General features: G+C 41.6%; 1 protein-coding gene across 1 annotated transcript in view; it reads right to left on the reverse strand.

Annotated features, from left to right (window-relative positions):
* The window catches only part of LOC132888723 (serine/threonine-protein kinase 32C-like), a 212,250-nt gene that overhangs the window by 39,984 nt on the left and 155,330 nt on the right, over positions 1–16,936 (reverse strand). Inside the window, exon 3 of the mRNA XM_060924807.1 lies at positions 375–548. Within this exon, the coding sequence (XP_060780790.1) occupies positions 375–548 (174 nt within the window). The remainder of the gene's footprint in view (positions 1–374; positions 549–16,936) is intronic.

Genomic DNA, 16,936 nt, shown 5'->3' on the forward strand with positions numbered 1-16,936 from the left:
TACAAACTTCACAGGTGCAATGTTTTCCATTTCTTTGATATCAAACATTTTTGTCCAATCCACAATAAATTCACAATAATATATAACATTAAGATGCTGAGAATTGTGAGAATGGTGGAATCTTATAATCTATTCTTTTAAAAAAAATAAATTAATTGTTTTTGGCATCTACAACACAATCATTACAATGCATATTTTTGTGACTATTTGATTCTCAAACCACTATAAATGCTGACCAGGTCTTAAAAAAAAGGGTACTGTAGTTGGTTTTCCAGTCCTGCATCAGTGGAAAAGGATAAGGGCACAGCTGAAATCTCATTCGTCAATATGCACACCTACAAAGGGTTTATTTATTCAGTAGGTCTCAAACACACCTGTGTATGATGTGCTGACTCTGTAGGTAGTCCAGTGCCAAGGTCATCTCGCACAGGTACAGCTTAACTGCGTCCTCGGTGAACTGGACATTTTGCTGCAAGTGATACCTTAAATCTCCTCCCAGTAACAGGTCTACTACCATGAACATGTCCTCCTCATCCTGGAAGGAATACCTGGGACATAAGGGTCAGAGGTCACAGAGCTCAGTTACACCCCAACAGGAACAGGTAATACTCACTAACAAACACAAAGCACGTGTGAGATGGCATGCATTACAGTTAACATGCAAGAGGTGTTAGAGAAAAAAAATACTTTATAAAGATGAAAAATAGCATAACAGAGATTTACAGAAAAATATTCCACAAATTTGAACATAAACATTTTGAGCAATATATTTGTATACCATGCAGATACATTTAAAGTTTCGTTCTTTAACTGGAAACTGTTCTACCCAGAAATCCTGTCATCCGTCTGTCGTAGTTAAGGTAAGTTATACATCACAGCCTTCTCATCAACCAGCACCTAGCATAGACTAGCTAGTCACATGGATTAGCTACTTGCATTGAACTAATGGGAATAATATTGACCTGATTAGCTTCAGGTAGACCAAACACAGCCAAAAACTAAGAAAGGAAACAGCAAAATTCAGGAAACAACAGCACATTGATTCATATAGACTTCTTTAGAGCAGATTGCTTAGTTACTTAGTTGTTTTGTAGCACAGCCTTAGCTTAATGTGCTCTGTTTACATCATAGCCTTTATTAGGTGGATGATTAAGGGTTCAACAATCAATGCAGCAAGAATGAGAAAATTTAAAAAAAAAATACTAAGGGCCCCTTTTCCTTTCCAAATTTAGGGTTGTGATTTGACAGTGGTTACTTTTCAGTGTGTCATGACTTCCACCCATTGAGTAAAGTGGAATGCAATGCAACAGGGAATTATTACAGTTGTGGTCAGAAGTTTACATACAGTGACATGAATGTCATCTTGGATATGAATGTTATGGCAATATTTGGGCTTTCAATAATTTATTTGAACTGTTCTTTTTCTGTGGCAGAATGTACAGCATACATCTTTAATTAAAAAATAGAATTTGTTGCACAACTTTTAATTTTCTTTGGGTTTTCTGAAATCAACACAGGGTCAAAATTATACATACAGGGTAAAAATTTATATACGCTCACTTAGATTATTAATTCAGAGGTGTTGAAACTTCCAAAATATCTCTTATCTTGCAAAGGCCGAGGTCTCTTAACTTCCTGTTAGTGATCATGATTGACTACAACTGGTAGCTTCTCTGTGCCTTCATCAAAAGGGTTTGTTTATAGCACTCATTGGATTGACCAACACACAATAAAATGGGAAAGTCCAAGGAGCTCAGTGCAGATCTGAGAAAGAGGATCGCAGATATACACAACTCCGGAATGTCTCTTCAAGCCATTTCTAAACAACTGCAAATTCCAAGGTCAGGTCAAACAATTGTACCCGAGTTATTGTGAGGTGTAGTCACTTTGCCAAGCCACTTTGCTTCAAGAAAACTCAAACTGTCACCCTCAGCTGAAAGGAAATTGGTTTGGATGGTCAGGGGCAACCTGGGAACCACCATGGCACGGCCCTGCCATGAACTGGAAGCTGATGGATCACCGTCTACAGTTCAGATCACCATGGACTAAGAGGCTGCTATCCAAGAAATAACCCCCTGCTTCAAAATTGACACCTTCAAACTTAACTAAAGTTTGAAGCTGACCACACGGACAAAGAAAAAAGCCTTCTGGAGGAAAGCTGTATGGTCAGATGAGACAAAGATTGAATTGTTTGGCCACAATGACCACCATGTACAGAGGGACACTGTACCAGCTGCTGTTGGGGGTAGGATCATCATGCTCTGGGGCTGTTTTGCTGCCAGTGGAAGGAATAATGAAGGAGGATTACCTCAGAATTCTTCAGCATAAACCATCAGAAACTTGAACACAACTTGGGACTTAGGAGTTACAACAGGACAATGAACCCAAACATGCATCAGAGCTGGTTGTAGAGGATAAAGCAGGCTAACATTAAGCTTAAAACAAGTCCTGACTTCAACCCTGTTGAAAATATATAGACCGTGCTTATAAGTCGAGTCCATGCGAAGAAAAAAAAAATTAATTGAACTCTACCAATTCTACCATGAAGAGTTGTGAAATATCCAACCAGAATTCTGCCAGAAGCTTGTTCATGGTAAACAAAAATGTTTGGTCAAGGTGAATCTTGTGAAGAGACATTTTACCCAAATATTAGGTGTGCTGTATGCATATTTTTGACCCTGTGTTGATTTAAAAAAAACCCAAAGGAAATTAAAACTTGTGCACCAAATTCTAGCTTTTTTTTAAATTAAAGATGTATGCTGTACATTCTGCCACAGAAAAAGAACAGTTCAAAGAAATTACTGAAGCCCAAATATTGCCATGACATTCATATGCAAGATGACATTCATGTCACTGTATGTAAACTTCTGACCACAACTGTATATTCTGACGCAAAGTCAGCACTTAATTCTTTAAAAAAAACATGATGAAAAAGATCATGAAGTGACATAAAAGAAATCCAGTTAAGGTATTACTTTTCAGTGTGGTACATTTTCTGCATGTCACTAATGAAAACAATGTCATTGTGTATTGTATTTGACATTTTTCCACCAGTTTGATGGCTTTTCACTGTGGCACGGAATCTCCAGACTGCATTTAGCATTTCCATTGACACTGGTCTACACATGGGATATGTTTCTGATTGGTGGTACTCATACTCCAGAGCGTCCACAGAACTGGCACCTATGTGCCATAGTACCCTGTTGTATCTGTCATGAAGAAAGCTATACAACAAAATCAGCACTGAAGAATTACATTATAGTCACTTCTCATTTAATTATCATGACCTGGATGGTTATCAAAACCTCAGACATCACACCCCTCTTCAGCAGGATACCATATGAAATTGTGTCCTCATCAGTTATAAGCACTCTAGGAAACCAAAGGAAATGGAATCCTTTAAGCTGTGGTTCAATTTAAACACACCACACCTGGTTAAAAACAAAAGGTACACATACTCCGTAAGCTACTGTTCGTATGCTAGATCTCATGTTTCTCCTCAAGATGAACAAATCCAGACTTTTGATATTCAGATTGAACAAACAAAGTGCAAGAGTGTTAGACCCTTTGTCAGAAGTACAACAGACAGAGAACTCAGAAGCTCCAGTTGGTCTTCTTCTTCACGAAAGCCTAGATTTGTTTAGTATGGCTATGATACAATCCTTGCTCTTTGCCAGTGTTTTTTTCTGTTTCTTCTCTATTCCATACAGGGACAGAGCTCTCCCTTATCAGTCAAGTGTGGGTATGTTTCATATAGAAAACTATTTCCATGTTCTCTTCCATAACAAAGGCTTCTGATGACCTCAGTGCCCCTGTCCTCACTGGCAATAGAAAAGAAAATAATAGACAATATGTACAGTTGTGATCAGAAGTTTACATACAGTGACATGAATGTCATCTTGAATATGAATGTCATGGCAATATTTGGGCTTTCAGTAATTTCTTTGAACTGTTCTTTTTCTGTGGCAGAATGTACAACATACATCTTTAATTTAAAAAAAAAACACTAGAATTTGTTGCACGAGTTTTAATTTCCTTTGGGTTTTCGGAAATCAACACAAGGTCAAAATTATACACACAGAGTCAAACATTTACATATGCTCACTTAGATTATTAATTCAGAGGTGCTGAAACTTCCAAAATGTCTCTTATCTTGCCAAAGCCAAGGCCTCTTAAATTTCTGTTAGTGATCATGACTGACTCCAGCTGGTAGCTTCTCTGTGCCATCATAAAAAGGGTTTGTTTACAGCACTCATTGGATTGACCAACACGCAGTAAAATGGGAAAGTCCAAGGAGCTCAGTGCAGACCTGAGAAAGAGGATCGCAGATATACACAACTCTGGAATGTCTCTTCAAGCCATTTCTAAACAACTGCAAATTCCAAGATCAGTTCAAACAATCATATCCAAGTTATTGTGAGGTGTAGTCACTTTGCCAAGCCACTTTGCTTCACGAAAACCCAAACTGGTCACCCTCAGCTGAAAGGAAATTGGTGTGGATGGTCAGGAACAACCTGGGAACCACCATGGCACAGCCCTGCCATGAACTGGAAGCTGATGGATCACTGTCTACAGTTCAGATCACCATGGACTAAGAGGCTACTATCCAAGAAATAACCCCCTGCTCCAAAATTGACACCTTTTAGCTTAAAGTTTGAAGCTGACCACACGGACGAAGAAAAAGCCTTCTGAAGGAAAGCTGTATGGTCAGATGAGACAAAGATTGAGTTGTTTGACCACAATGACCACCATGTACAGAGGAACACTGTACCAGCTGCTGTACCAGCTGCTGTAGGGTCAACATGCTCTGGGGCTGTTTTGCTGCCAGTGGAACTGGTTCATTGCACAAAGTGGATGGAATAATGAAGAAGGAGGACTACCAGTACCTCAGAATTCTTCAGCATAAACCTTCAGAAACTTGAACACGACTTTGGACGTAGGAGTTACAACAGGACAATGAACCCAAACATGCATCAGAACTGGTTGTGGAGGATAAAGCAGGCTAACATTAACCTTAAAACAAGTCCTGACTTCAACCTTATTGAAAATATATGGACTGTGCTTATAAGTCGAGTCCATGCCAAGAAAAAAAAAAAAAACGCAACAAATTTAATTGAACCCTACCAATTCTACCATGAAGAGTCATGAAATATCCAACCAGAATTCTGCCAGAAGCCTGTTTATGGTAAACAAAAATGTTTGGTCAAGGTGAATCTTGCGAAGAGACATTTTACCCATATATTAGGTGTGCTGTATGTATATTTTTGCCCCTGTATGTATAATTTTGACCCTGTGTTGATTTCAGAAAACCCAAAGAAAATTAAAACTTGTGCACCAAATTCTAGTGTTTTTTTTAATTAAAGATGCATGCTGTACATTCTGTGACAGAAAAAGAACAGTTCAAAGAAATTACTGAAAGCCCAAATATTGCCATGACATTCATATCCAAGATGCCATTCATGTCACTGTATGTAAACTTCTGACCACAACTGTAGATGCTCTATATGCTAAATTGAGACTTTTCTTGAATATATTCAGATAACTAATACCTGATACTGTGAACAAGGGTCTGCAGTACAGGTTTTGGAAATCAATGCATGAAATGTGAAGGAGTTGGAATCTGTTCTCCACCAACACGATCCAAGTCCATGTTCCTATGTTATTTAAAACATGCAGCCTTCATTATGTGTTTTGGCATTGAATGCATGGCTGAAGTGCCCTTTAGCAAGGCACCTAACCCCCAACTGCTCCCGGGCGCTGTAGCACAGCTGCCCACTGCTCTGGATATGTGTGTGTGCTCATTGCTCACTTGTGTGTGCATGCATGTGTGTTCACTGCTGCAGATGGAGTAAATGCAGAGGAGGAACTTCACTGTGCTTGAGTGTACATGTGACAAATAAAGGTTTCTTCATTTGTGCTTGGCATAGCAAGTGGAAACTTTAGTTCCTAATGGTGAATACTTTGTTTTTTTAGAAGACACATCTTAACACATCACACTTTTTACTCTGAAATTTATGTCGACTGTTAAAAAAAAGTAAATGCTACCTCTCGAACCCACGACATGTTCCCTTAGACCATCTACCAATCACCAATATTCATAAGGAGAACATCTATGTTTAGTAATAATTATTAGTGAATGTCAGACGTAATTTCTGTAATATGGCTACTGCAACTTTTATATATGAGCCTGAGTTTGACAGAATATGAGGAAGAAGAAGAGAAGAAAAATATTCAATTGCATGGGTCAAAAAAAAGTTTCAAAGCAGTCAGTTTATCAACCTATAATACCAATAAGTTATAAAAGCTCGATTTTTGGCCCCTTAATTGTAGCGACAATTGTAATCACAAGTCCATGATCTCAATGTTGAGAATTCCATACAATAACCCAAAGATTTATTGGCACCCATGAAAGCAGGACAATTTCTCCACTTCTTAAATTACACCTGCTTATAGTTTCTTGTCAATGATCATTACCCCGGGGTGGCACGGTGGTGTAGTGGTTAGCACTGTTGCCTCACAGCAAGAAGGTTCTGGGTTCGAGCCCAGCAGCTAATGAGGGCCTTTCTGTGTAGAGTTTGCATGTTGTCTGCCCGGGTTTCCTCCGGGTGCTCCGGTTTCCCCCACAGTCCAAAGACATGCAGGTTAGGCTAATTGTTGGCTCCAAATTGACCGCGAATGGTTGTTTGTCTCTATGTGTCAGCCCTGCTGACACATAGAGATCTTGACCTGGCAACTTGTGCTCACCCATAGTCAGCTGGGATAGGCTCCAGCTTGCCTGCAACCCTGTACAGGATATGTGGCTATAGATAATGGATGGATGGATAATTACCCCAATGGTAAGCGTACCCTGCTTGCTATGTATCTCTGTTCATCAGTGAAGGGCGCCATATCAAATGTAAAAGACTTGCGAGTCAGCAATGTGGTGTTAGATTAGTCTGGTGTATTAGCTGGCTAACAACATGCTTGATGAAGGGACAAGATTTTCTACATCAATAAAAGCAGATGTTAATTTGTAACCTGTTTCTGTTCTAGTTTGTATGGAAATATGCTGATTCACTACTTAATGCACGAAACTCCAAGTTAAACCAATTTCCTGCAATTGACCTGACCTGGGGCGGCATGGTGGTGTAGTGGTTAGCGCTGTCGCCTCACAGCAAGAAGGTCCTGGGTTCGAGCCCCGTGGCCGACGAGGGCCTTTCTGTGTGGAGATTACAGGATATGTGGCTATAGATAATGGATGGATGGATGGATAATTACCCCAATGGTAAGCGTACCCTGCTTGCTATGTATCTCTGTTCATCAGTGAAGGGCGCCATATCAAATGTAAAAGACTTGCGAGTCAGCAATGTGGTGTTAGATTAGTCTGGTGTATTAGCTGGCTAACAACATGCTTGATGAAGGGACAAGATTTTCTACATCAATAAAAGCAGATGTTAATTTGTAACCTGTTTCTGTTCTAGTTTGTACGGAAATATGCTGATTCACTACTTAATGCATGAAACTCCAAGTTAAACCAATTTCCTGCAATTGACCTGACCTGGGGCGGCATGGTGGTGTAGTGGTTAGCGCTGTCGCCTCACAGCAAGAAGGTCCTGGGTTCGAGCCCCGGGGCCGACGAGGGCCTTTCTGTGCGGAGTTTGCATGTTCTCCCCGTGTCCACGTGGGTTTCCTCCGGGTGCTCCGGTTTCCCCCACAGTCCAAAGACATGCAGGTTAGGTTAACTGGTGGCTCTAAATTGACCGTAGGTGTGAATGTGAGTGTGAATGGTTGTCTGTGTCTATGTGTCAGCCCTGTGATGACCTGGCGACTTGTCCAGGGTGTACCCTGCCTTTTGCCCGTAGTCAGCTGGGATAGGCTCCAGCTTGCCTGCGACCCTGTAGAACAGGATAAAGCGGCTAGAGATAATGAGATGAGATGAACTGACCTGCTTTCTTAATGCGATCCTGAGCAAAATAAGCTGTGTGTACAATAAATTTAGACAGCAGTTGGAAAATTGCCAAAAACAAACATTACCCATTATGTATGCAGAGTTTTATCTTTGGGTAACAAATAAAATTTACAGTGTCTTGTATTAGAGTATTCAGTACTCTAAACTAGTTTTATATTTCATTGTCTTTGATGTCACGTTTAATTTTTAGTAATCTAAGAGGCTTTCAAGATGATCTATGATCATGCCAAATGAAAAGAATAAAGTCCAAGCCTTTCAAAGCTTAGCTTCAATTTCATGCAACTCATTACCTTGTCAACTGATTCAATTTGTTGATAGTCAAGACTTGTAAGAAATTTATGGATCAACTGTTTTCAATTACTTTAAAAGATAAATAGCTTTGTATATGAGAGAGCGAGAGAGAGAGAGAGAGAGAGAGAGAGATTGCCCACAGAACAAATCAAAATGAAGTCAGTGGAGCTTTTAAAACAGGGCATTTAATCAAAGGGAAACACAGATCTGGAGAAGAATAAATAGCCACATCAAAATCACTGAACATACTTCAGAGCTCAGTTAGGTCTATCAGAAAGAAGTGGAGAAAATATAAAAATATGAAAATAAAGCCGCACTACCTAGGTCTGGCCTGCTCCCTCAATATAGTCAAGGAACAAGGACACTCATTAGAATGGCTGTGTAGCATTTGGGTTCATGACACATAGCCATTGTAAAGAGTGTTAGGAAATAAGAGTGGGTTTTTCTGCAGTGAAAACCAGAAATCATGGTCAGAGTTCATTGTGAGGGTGTAATTACACTCCTCTCCATAGTTATTGGCACTCTTTAAAATTATTAAAAAGGATTAGAAAAAAATCCACCTTTTGATGAAGTAGCGTCATCTCACACTGAAGAAATGAGGGGAAAAAATCCAATCTTTAATTGAAATAAATTTATTCAGAGAAAAACCAAATACCATCCATCCATTATCTGTAGCCGCTTATCCTGTTCTACAGGGTCGCAGGCAAGCTGGAGCCTATCCCAGCTGACTATGGGCGAGAGGCGGGGTACACCCTGGGCAAGTCGCCAGGTTATCGCAGGGCTGATACGTAGAGGCAAACAACCATTCACACTCAGGTGGGGTTTACATTAGACCGTATCAGCGGATCATCAGATTAACGTTTTTAAAACGATTCGCGTGCACACAGCAACGCCAATACACGGATACACTCGGCTCCACAGGCATCCTGCGCTCCAAATCACTCCGCCCTGAACAGCGAGTGCCCTCTGGAGGGTGCGCACTCCGGCCCTGCGCAGCTCACAGAGCGCGCGAGTGAAGCGCACGAGCAGTGATTCGGGACTGAGCCGCTGTGTGTGTGATCCCAGTGCATATCGGGTATGCGCGTCACTTACCACTTGCAAGTGGTAGTCCGCGCCGTTTTTCAGCAGTCGCGTCACATGACCAACGCCAGCGAATCAGGAAGGTGGATGTCACAGTGACGTTGTCCAATGACGACGCCAGCTAGAGCTCAGCACAGCGTATCCGCGTATTCTCAATGTTTACACAGCACCGGACCAGACACGATCTGGATTGAATACGTGGACCCTGGCGGATTCCCGTTTCCCGGCGTTTCCAAGCGTTTTAATGTAAACGGACAGTGCATCCACGAAGAAAACGAGACAGATACGGTCTAATGTAAACTTGGCCTCAGTCAATTCAGGCCAAGTTTACATTAGACCGTATCTGTCTCGTTTTCTTCGCGGATGCACTGTCTGTTTACATGGAAACGCCGGGAAACGGGAATCCGCCAGGGTCCACGTATTCAATCCAGATCGTGTCTGGTCCGGTGCTGTGTAAACATTGAGAATACGCGGATACGCTGTGCTGAGCTCTAGCTGGCGTCGTCATTGGACAACGTCACTGTGACATCCACCTTCCTGATTCGCTGGCGTTGGTCATGTGACGCGACTGCTGAAAAACGGCGCGGACTTCCGCCTTGTATCACCTTTCATTAAAGAGTATAAAAGTATGAAAATACTGCAAATACTGATGCAAATACTGCCCATTGTGTAGTTATGATTGTCTTTAGGCTTGCCATCCTTCCACTTGCAAGTGGTAAGTGACGCGCATGCCCGATATGCACTGGGATCACACACACAGCGGCTCAGTCCCGAATCACTGCTCGTGCGCTTCACTCGCGGGCTCTGTGAGCTGCGCAGGGCCGGAGTGCGCACCCTCCAGAGGGCACTCGCTGTTCAGGGCGGAGTGATTTGGAGCGCAGGATGCCTGCGGAGCCGAGCGTATCCGTGTATTGGCGTTGCTGTGTGCACGCGAATCGTGTATTGGCGTTGCTGTGTGCACGCTAATCGTTTTAAAAACGTTAATCTGATGATCCGCTGATACGGTCTAATGTAAACCCCACCTCAGAGCCACCAATTAGCCTAACTTGCATGTCTTTGGATTGTGGGGGGAAACCAGAGCACCCAGAGGAAACCCATGCAGACTCCACACAGAAAGGCCCTCGTTGCTGGGCTCAAACCCAGGACCTTCTTGCTGTGAGGCGACAGTGCTAACCACTACACCACCATGCTGCCCTGTACAACTTCCCTTTGCCAGTAAAACAGCACCGAGTCTCTCCTATAACATTTTATAAGGTTAGAGATACAGAGCAGGGCATCTGAGTCCTCCTCACTGTACATGGGGGGGGGGGGGGGGGGGGGGGGATAAACTTAGGTCCTCTTCCCGGCAAGTTTGTAAGAGTTGCAGTTGATGTCCACTTTTTTTTTATTATTGCCCTAACAGTAGAAATGGACATTTTCAGGTAAGTAGCTATTTTTTTTAATAACCATTCCCTGACTTATGAAGATCAACACACTTTTCCCTCATTTGGTTTGTGTGTCCGCTCATCTTTCCCATGTTGATGGATGACTAACCCTGTGTCCGAAATCGCTCCCTACTCACTATACAGCGCACTATATAGTGGGGACGCCATTTTGTAGTGCTGTCCGAAACCTTAGTGAGGATTATTTACACCCTATATAGTGCACTCAAAGTATCCCACAATGCATCACGAAAAGCAGTGTACAACGATGGTCACTAACCAAAGCAATATATCCCATCATGCATTGCAGTCGCGCTGAAAGAAATCAAATTAAAAGTCTCAAATTTGATTGAATAAAAGGCAGTGGCAAAGAAGAAAGTATTCAGCCTTGATTTAAAAAAAACCTGAAACACGCAGGTACTTTGTATTGATTAATGTGGGAAATACACTCAGTATAATATATATTTAACACAAAAATACATGCATGTATTTATTATTTTGAAAACCCACCAGCCGACTGATCTGGCATGTTTTAATTGTGCAACAGTAATGACGTAAATACCAGCATGACGGACTAGTGTCTGAAAGCGTTTTTTCATTTTACCAATGAGCAAGTCCTCTATATAGTAATTCCCTATATAGGGAGTAGGGAGTAGTGAACGAGTGAGTGATTTTGGACACAGGGTAAGGGAATTTGGCCTCTGTGTCACCTCATATTTGTCCCCCAGTTAATTAGGAAGTCATAGATTACAGCATGAAAGTTCCTACACACTCCAATCAAGTCAAAAATGAGCAATTTAAATGGGAAACATGCAATAATAGTGGTGCATGTGTTTTTGTTGGAAACATGTCAAGCTTAGAGATAAAAAGCATTACAAGACAAAACAAGACAATGAATCAGTGTGATATATAGACCAACTAATCATGGGAACAAACCAATTACAGGACGAAGGAAAGAATCCGGAACAAAGCAGAAACCAAAACAAACACCAGCACATGACGCTTGTTGCTATGGGAACTGCAATGCTAAGGGGGTATCTGTGGCATGCTACTGTGACACCAACTGCCACTCTGACTAACTTGCTGAAGTTTGTAGTTGTCACTGAAAGCTATGTTCATGGATCAATCATACAGTGGTGCTTGAAAGTTTGTGAACCCTTTCGAATTTTCTATATTTCTGCATAAATATGACCTAAAACATCATCAGATTTTCACACAAGTCCTAAAAGTAGATAAAGAGAACCCAGTTAAACAAATGAGACAAAAATATTATACTTGGTAATTTATTTATTGAGGAAAATGATCCAATATTACATATCTGTGAGTGGCAAAAGTATGTGAACCTTTGCTTTCAGTATCTGGTGTGACCCCCTTGTGCAGCAATAACTGCAACTAAACGTTTGCGGTAACTGTTGATCAGTCCTGCACACCGGCTTGGAGGAATTTTAGCCCGTTCCTCCGTACAGAACAGCTTCAACTCTGGGATGTTGGTGGGTTTCCTCACATGAACTGCTCGCTTCAGGTCCTTCCACAACATTTCCATTGGATTAAGGGCAGGACTTTGACTTGGCCATTCCAAAACATTAACTTTATTCTTCTTTAACCATTCTTTGGTAGAACGACTTGTGAGCTTAGGGTCGTTGTCTTGCTGCATGACCCACCTTCTCTTGAGATTCAGTTCATGGACAGATGTCCTGACACTTTCCTTTAGAGTTCGCTGGTATAATTTAGAATTCATTGCTCCATCAATGATGGCAAGCCGTCCTGGCCCAGATGCAACAAAACAGGCCCAAACCATGATACTACCACCACCATGTTTCACAGATGGGATAAGGTTCTTATGCTGGAATGCAGTGTTTTCCTTTCTCCAAACATAACGCTTCTCATTTAAACCAAGAAGTTCTATTTTGGTCTCATCTGTCCACAAAATATTTTTCCAATAGCCTTCTGGCTTGTCCACGTGATCTTTAGCAAACTGCAGACGAGCAGCAATGTTCTTTTTGGAGAGCAGTCTTTCTCCTTGCAACCCTGCCATGCACACCATTGTTGTTCAGTGTTCTCCTGATGGTGGACTCATGAACATTAACATTAGCCAATGTGAGAAAGGCCTTCAGTTGCTTAGAAGTTACCCTGGGGTCCTTTGTGACCTCGCCAACTATTACACGCCTTGCTCTTGGAGTGATCTTTGTTGGTCGACCACTCCTGGGGAGGGGAACAATGGTCTTGAATTTCCTCCATTTGTACACAATCTGTCTGACTGTGGATTAGTGGAGTCCAAACTCTTTAGAGATGGTTTTGTAAACTTTTCCAGCCTGATGAGCATCAACAACGCTTTTTCTGAGGTCCTCAGAAATCTCCTTTGTTCGTGCCATGATACACTTCCACAAACATGTGTTGTGAAGATCAGACTCTGATAGATCCCTGTTCTTTAAATAAAACAGGGTGCTCACTCACACCTGATTGTCATCCCACTGATTGAAAACACCTGACTCTAATTTCACTTTCAAATTAACTGCTAATCCTAGAGGTTCACATACTTTTGCCACTCACAGATATGTAATACTGGATCATTTTCCTCAATAAATAAATGAGCAAGTATAATATTTTTGTCTCATTTGTTTAACTGGGTTCTCTTTATCTACTTTTAGGACTTGTGTGAAAATCTGATGATGTTTTAGATCATATTTATGCAGAAATATAGAAAATTCTAAAGGGTTCACAAACTTTCAAGCACCACTGTATATAGGAGTTGCAGAAAAACGGTCTTTAAGGAAGAAGCCTTTGCTTGGAGAAAATCAGATCCTTGCTTGTAAAGATTTGCAAAACACTACCTGGAAAACTCCCCAGTGAAGTTACAGAAAGTATAATCAGACTAAAATAGAATATTTTGTAGTCTGAATTATAAGTAGTATGTGTTCAAGCCAGTGTGAAAGTGTGCAAACATGTGTGAAAGCACAACAGCCATGTGTGAAAGCACAACAGCTAAGTAACGCTATTCTGACGCTAATATATATGGTGGTGGTAGGATAATGCTATGAGCATGCAGTGAGTAGCAGTCTGATCCGAACTGATGGGAAAAATGAGTGTACAATACAGAGAGATTCTTCTGTCAAAAAAAGCTTAAACTGGGATGAAAGTATGTCTTTCACCAAAGGGAAAAAAAAGAAGAAATATTGATTCATGTCCTTCAGTGGCACATTTAGATTTTTGATCTTAACCTCGTCAGATATCTGTGGTTGTCATCTTCTTCTTTCAGCTGCTGCTGTCATCACAAACTCCATATTTAATTTGGCATAGGTTTTTACACAGCTCTCACCAATCTATCCAGGCTTGGGACTAGCACCAAGTATGCACTGAGGCTGGGTATTTTTTACCTAATCTGCATGTCTCTGAATTTAAGGATGAAACCGGAGCACCCAGAGGAAACCCACACAGACACAAGAAGAACACGCAAACTCCACACAGAAAGGCCCCCCGTCAGCCATGAAGTTCGAACCCAGAACCTTCTTGCTGAGGCAACAGTGCTATCCACTGCACCACCGTATCGGCCCAGCAGATGTTTGTGGTGAGATCTCAAAATTGCTTTACACCAATGATCCCCAGCTAATGTGACAGAGGAAGAATTTACTAAAGAGTGATAGGCCAAAATTCCTCCATCAAATTGAGACTTCTTGAAAAAAGCCAATAATAATAATAATAACCAACAAAGACTGTTGGTGTTGAATCACTACTATTCCTATTTTGTAGTGTATTTTGTAACACAATCTATTACTAGCTGTATAATATGCTTCCATAAAGCTAGAGCTCCGAGTTGCCTGAATCTTCATTTGGGGGAATTTGTAGTCATTTGTATGTGGCTGTTTTTAGGCATCAATTACTGAACTATTTTTGCTCTGCTGAGGTGCACGTGCTTTGCTGTCAAGCCACCCACGTAAAAGGAAGCCAACAAAGCTCTAATGAACAGCTACGTTCTGGAGCCAAGTAACAGCTACAGCAGAACTTTCCAAATTTGTGCTGCCCTTTAAAGCATCGCTTTAAATAAAAAGAGAACATTAGAAGTGGAAAAAATTGTTCATGAGCTATGCAAACAAATATCACAGATTATCATAAATAAGCCACAAAGAAAGAACAGACAGACAGAAAATATTATTACTGCTTTAAGGCATAATAAATAGAGTGAGGGGGAAATAAGTATTTGGACACTTGTTTTTTTAATATAACATAATCCAGTGTGGCGTCATGGTGGTACAGTGGTTAGCACTGTTGCCTCACAGCAAGAAGGTCCTGGGTTTGAGCCCAGCGGCCGACGAGGGCCTTTCTGTGTGGAGTTTGCATGTTCTGCGTGGGTTTCCTCCAGGTGCTCTGGTTTCCCCCAAAGACATGCAGGTTAGGCTAATTGGTGGCTCTAAATTGACCGTAGGTGTGAATGGTTGTTTTTCTCTATGTTTCAGCCCTGCGATAACCTGGTGACTTGTCCAGGGTGTACCCCGCCTCTCGCCCATAGTCAGCTGGGATAGGCTCCAGCTTGCCCGCGACTCTGTACAGGATAAGCGGCTACAGATAATGGATGGATGGATGGATGGATGGATGGATAATCCAGTGCATATAGTACGAGTCAAATGTTTGGACACACCTATTCATTTATAGGTTTTTCTGTATTCTGACTATTTTCTACATTGTAGAACAATAGTGAAGACATCAAAACTATGAAATAACATATGGAACATGTATGGAATTATGTGGTAAACAAAAAAGTGTTAAAAAAAAAACCAACAAAGTCCCTTCCACGCCAGGACCTGGTCTTCCCAGGCAGTCTCCTGTCCCAGTACTACCCAGCTCTTTGAGGCGCATAGGTGCGGCGCCGAACTCCATTTCAGTAGCCCTCGGCCTCTCGCCTATTATATAGCTAGGGTTACAGTGAGGGGCTAGTCCTCTGGTAACCGCGAGAGTTTGACTCCCTACTCACATCTTCATTGCAGTGTGCCTTGCCAGATAGCAGTCGGTACCATTTTTATGATGGTCTTTGACGGTATGACCCGGCTGTGAGTAGAACTCGCAATCTCCCGATCGAGAGGTGGACACACTAGCCACTCAGCCAGCTCGTGGAAAACCCTCCCAAAATGTTTCATTATTTTCTTCTAAATGAGTTCTGATTTGTCTAAATGCTTTAATATGTGCATCGCTTCCTTTTGTAGTTGAGGAGTTTTGTGTGAAGTGTAGAAATTGAGCTGATTGTGGTACAGTTTATTGCTTATTGTTCTCTGTGTAACTGTTGTTTCAGGTGTAGTCTGTCCTGCAACTCTTTTCGAGTAACTTCATGGTTCTCTCGTAACTTCTGAGAGCATGTGAAATATTGCATGGCAGACCTGTTCAGGGATGATTAGTTGTGGTTGTGTTACCTTTTCACAGGGGCGCAGATAGGATTTTTGAACTGGGGGTGACTGAGCTGTCAGCAAATGATTCCATTTTGTGTATATATGTATGTGTGCATGTGTGTGTGTATCACAGGTGGCTTCTCCAGTGAGGAGAGGGAGGAAGATCCTCCTTAAAAATTCTAAGAATAAAAAGTTGAAATTGTCTTGACCAATTTAATGAATTGCTGTCCTTGAATATTACTATTTTACTGCCAAATACGACATGTACATTATATTCGTTTCTCTGGGTGAAATTACATTAGCACCCCCTATTGCTCGCTATTAGAAATTACTGCACGGAGGATCTTCCTCCCTTCGGCTCCCATTCACTCCGATTCAAACAGTCTCCGGCACTGGCGGCTCGTGGTTAACATAGACTTCAATGAGAGAGAGGAGGAAAATCCTCCTCTAAGAGGGTGGGACTAGCTAAGCGATCTGACAAGTGCTACAAAATATCAACCAATAGGCTGCAGCCCTAGTTGTGCAATGAACCAATAAGTAGAGGCCTTAGCTGCCTGGGGGGAGGGGTTATCTTATCAAACTTAACTTCTAGATCCGGTGACTCGGGCACTTCGGCAGTCAGAGTGAGAACGGCGAGGTGGAAGTGGATTGACTATGTTATAGATATTCTACGAATAAAGTAATGGAAACAGAGGACGTGGTGAATGTTTTGCTTGCAAAACCCTTCCATGGGCTGAGCTACAGTGAAAAATTAGCCATCAAAGCAGCAGGTAGACCAACCCCTAAAATCGAAATCACAAAACCCAATGGCAAAGGCAGTA

Source organism: Neoarius graeffei, chromosome 7, assembly GCF_027579695.1.
Source record: "Neoarius graeffei isolate fNeoGra1 chromosome 7, fNeoGra1.pri, whole genome shotgun sequence".
Classification (NCBI taxonomy): Eukaryota; Metazoa; Chordata; class Actinopteri; order Siluriformes; family Ariidae; genus Neoarius; species Neoarius graeffei.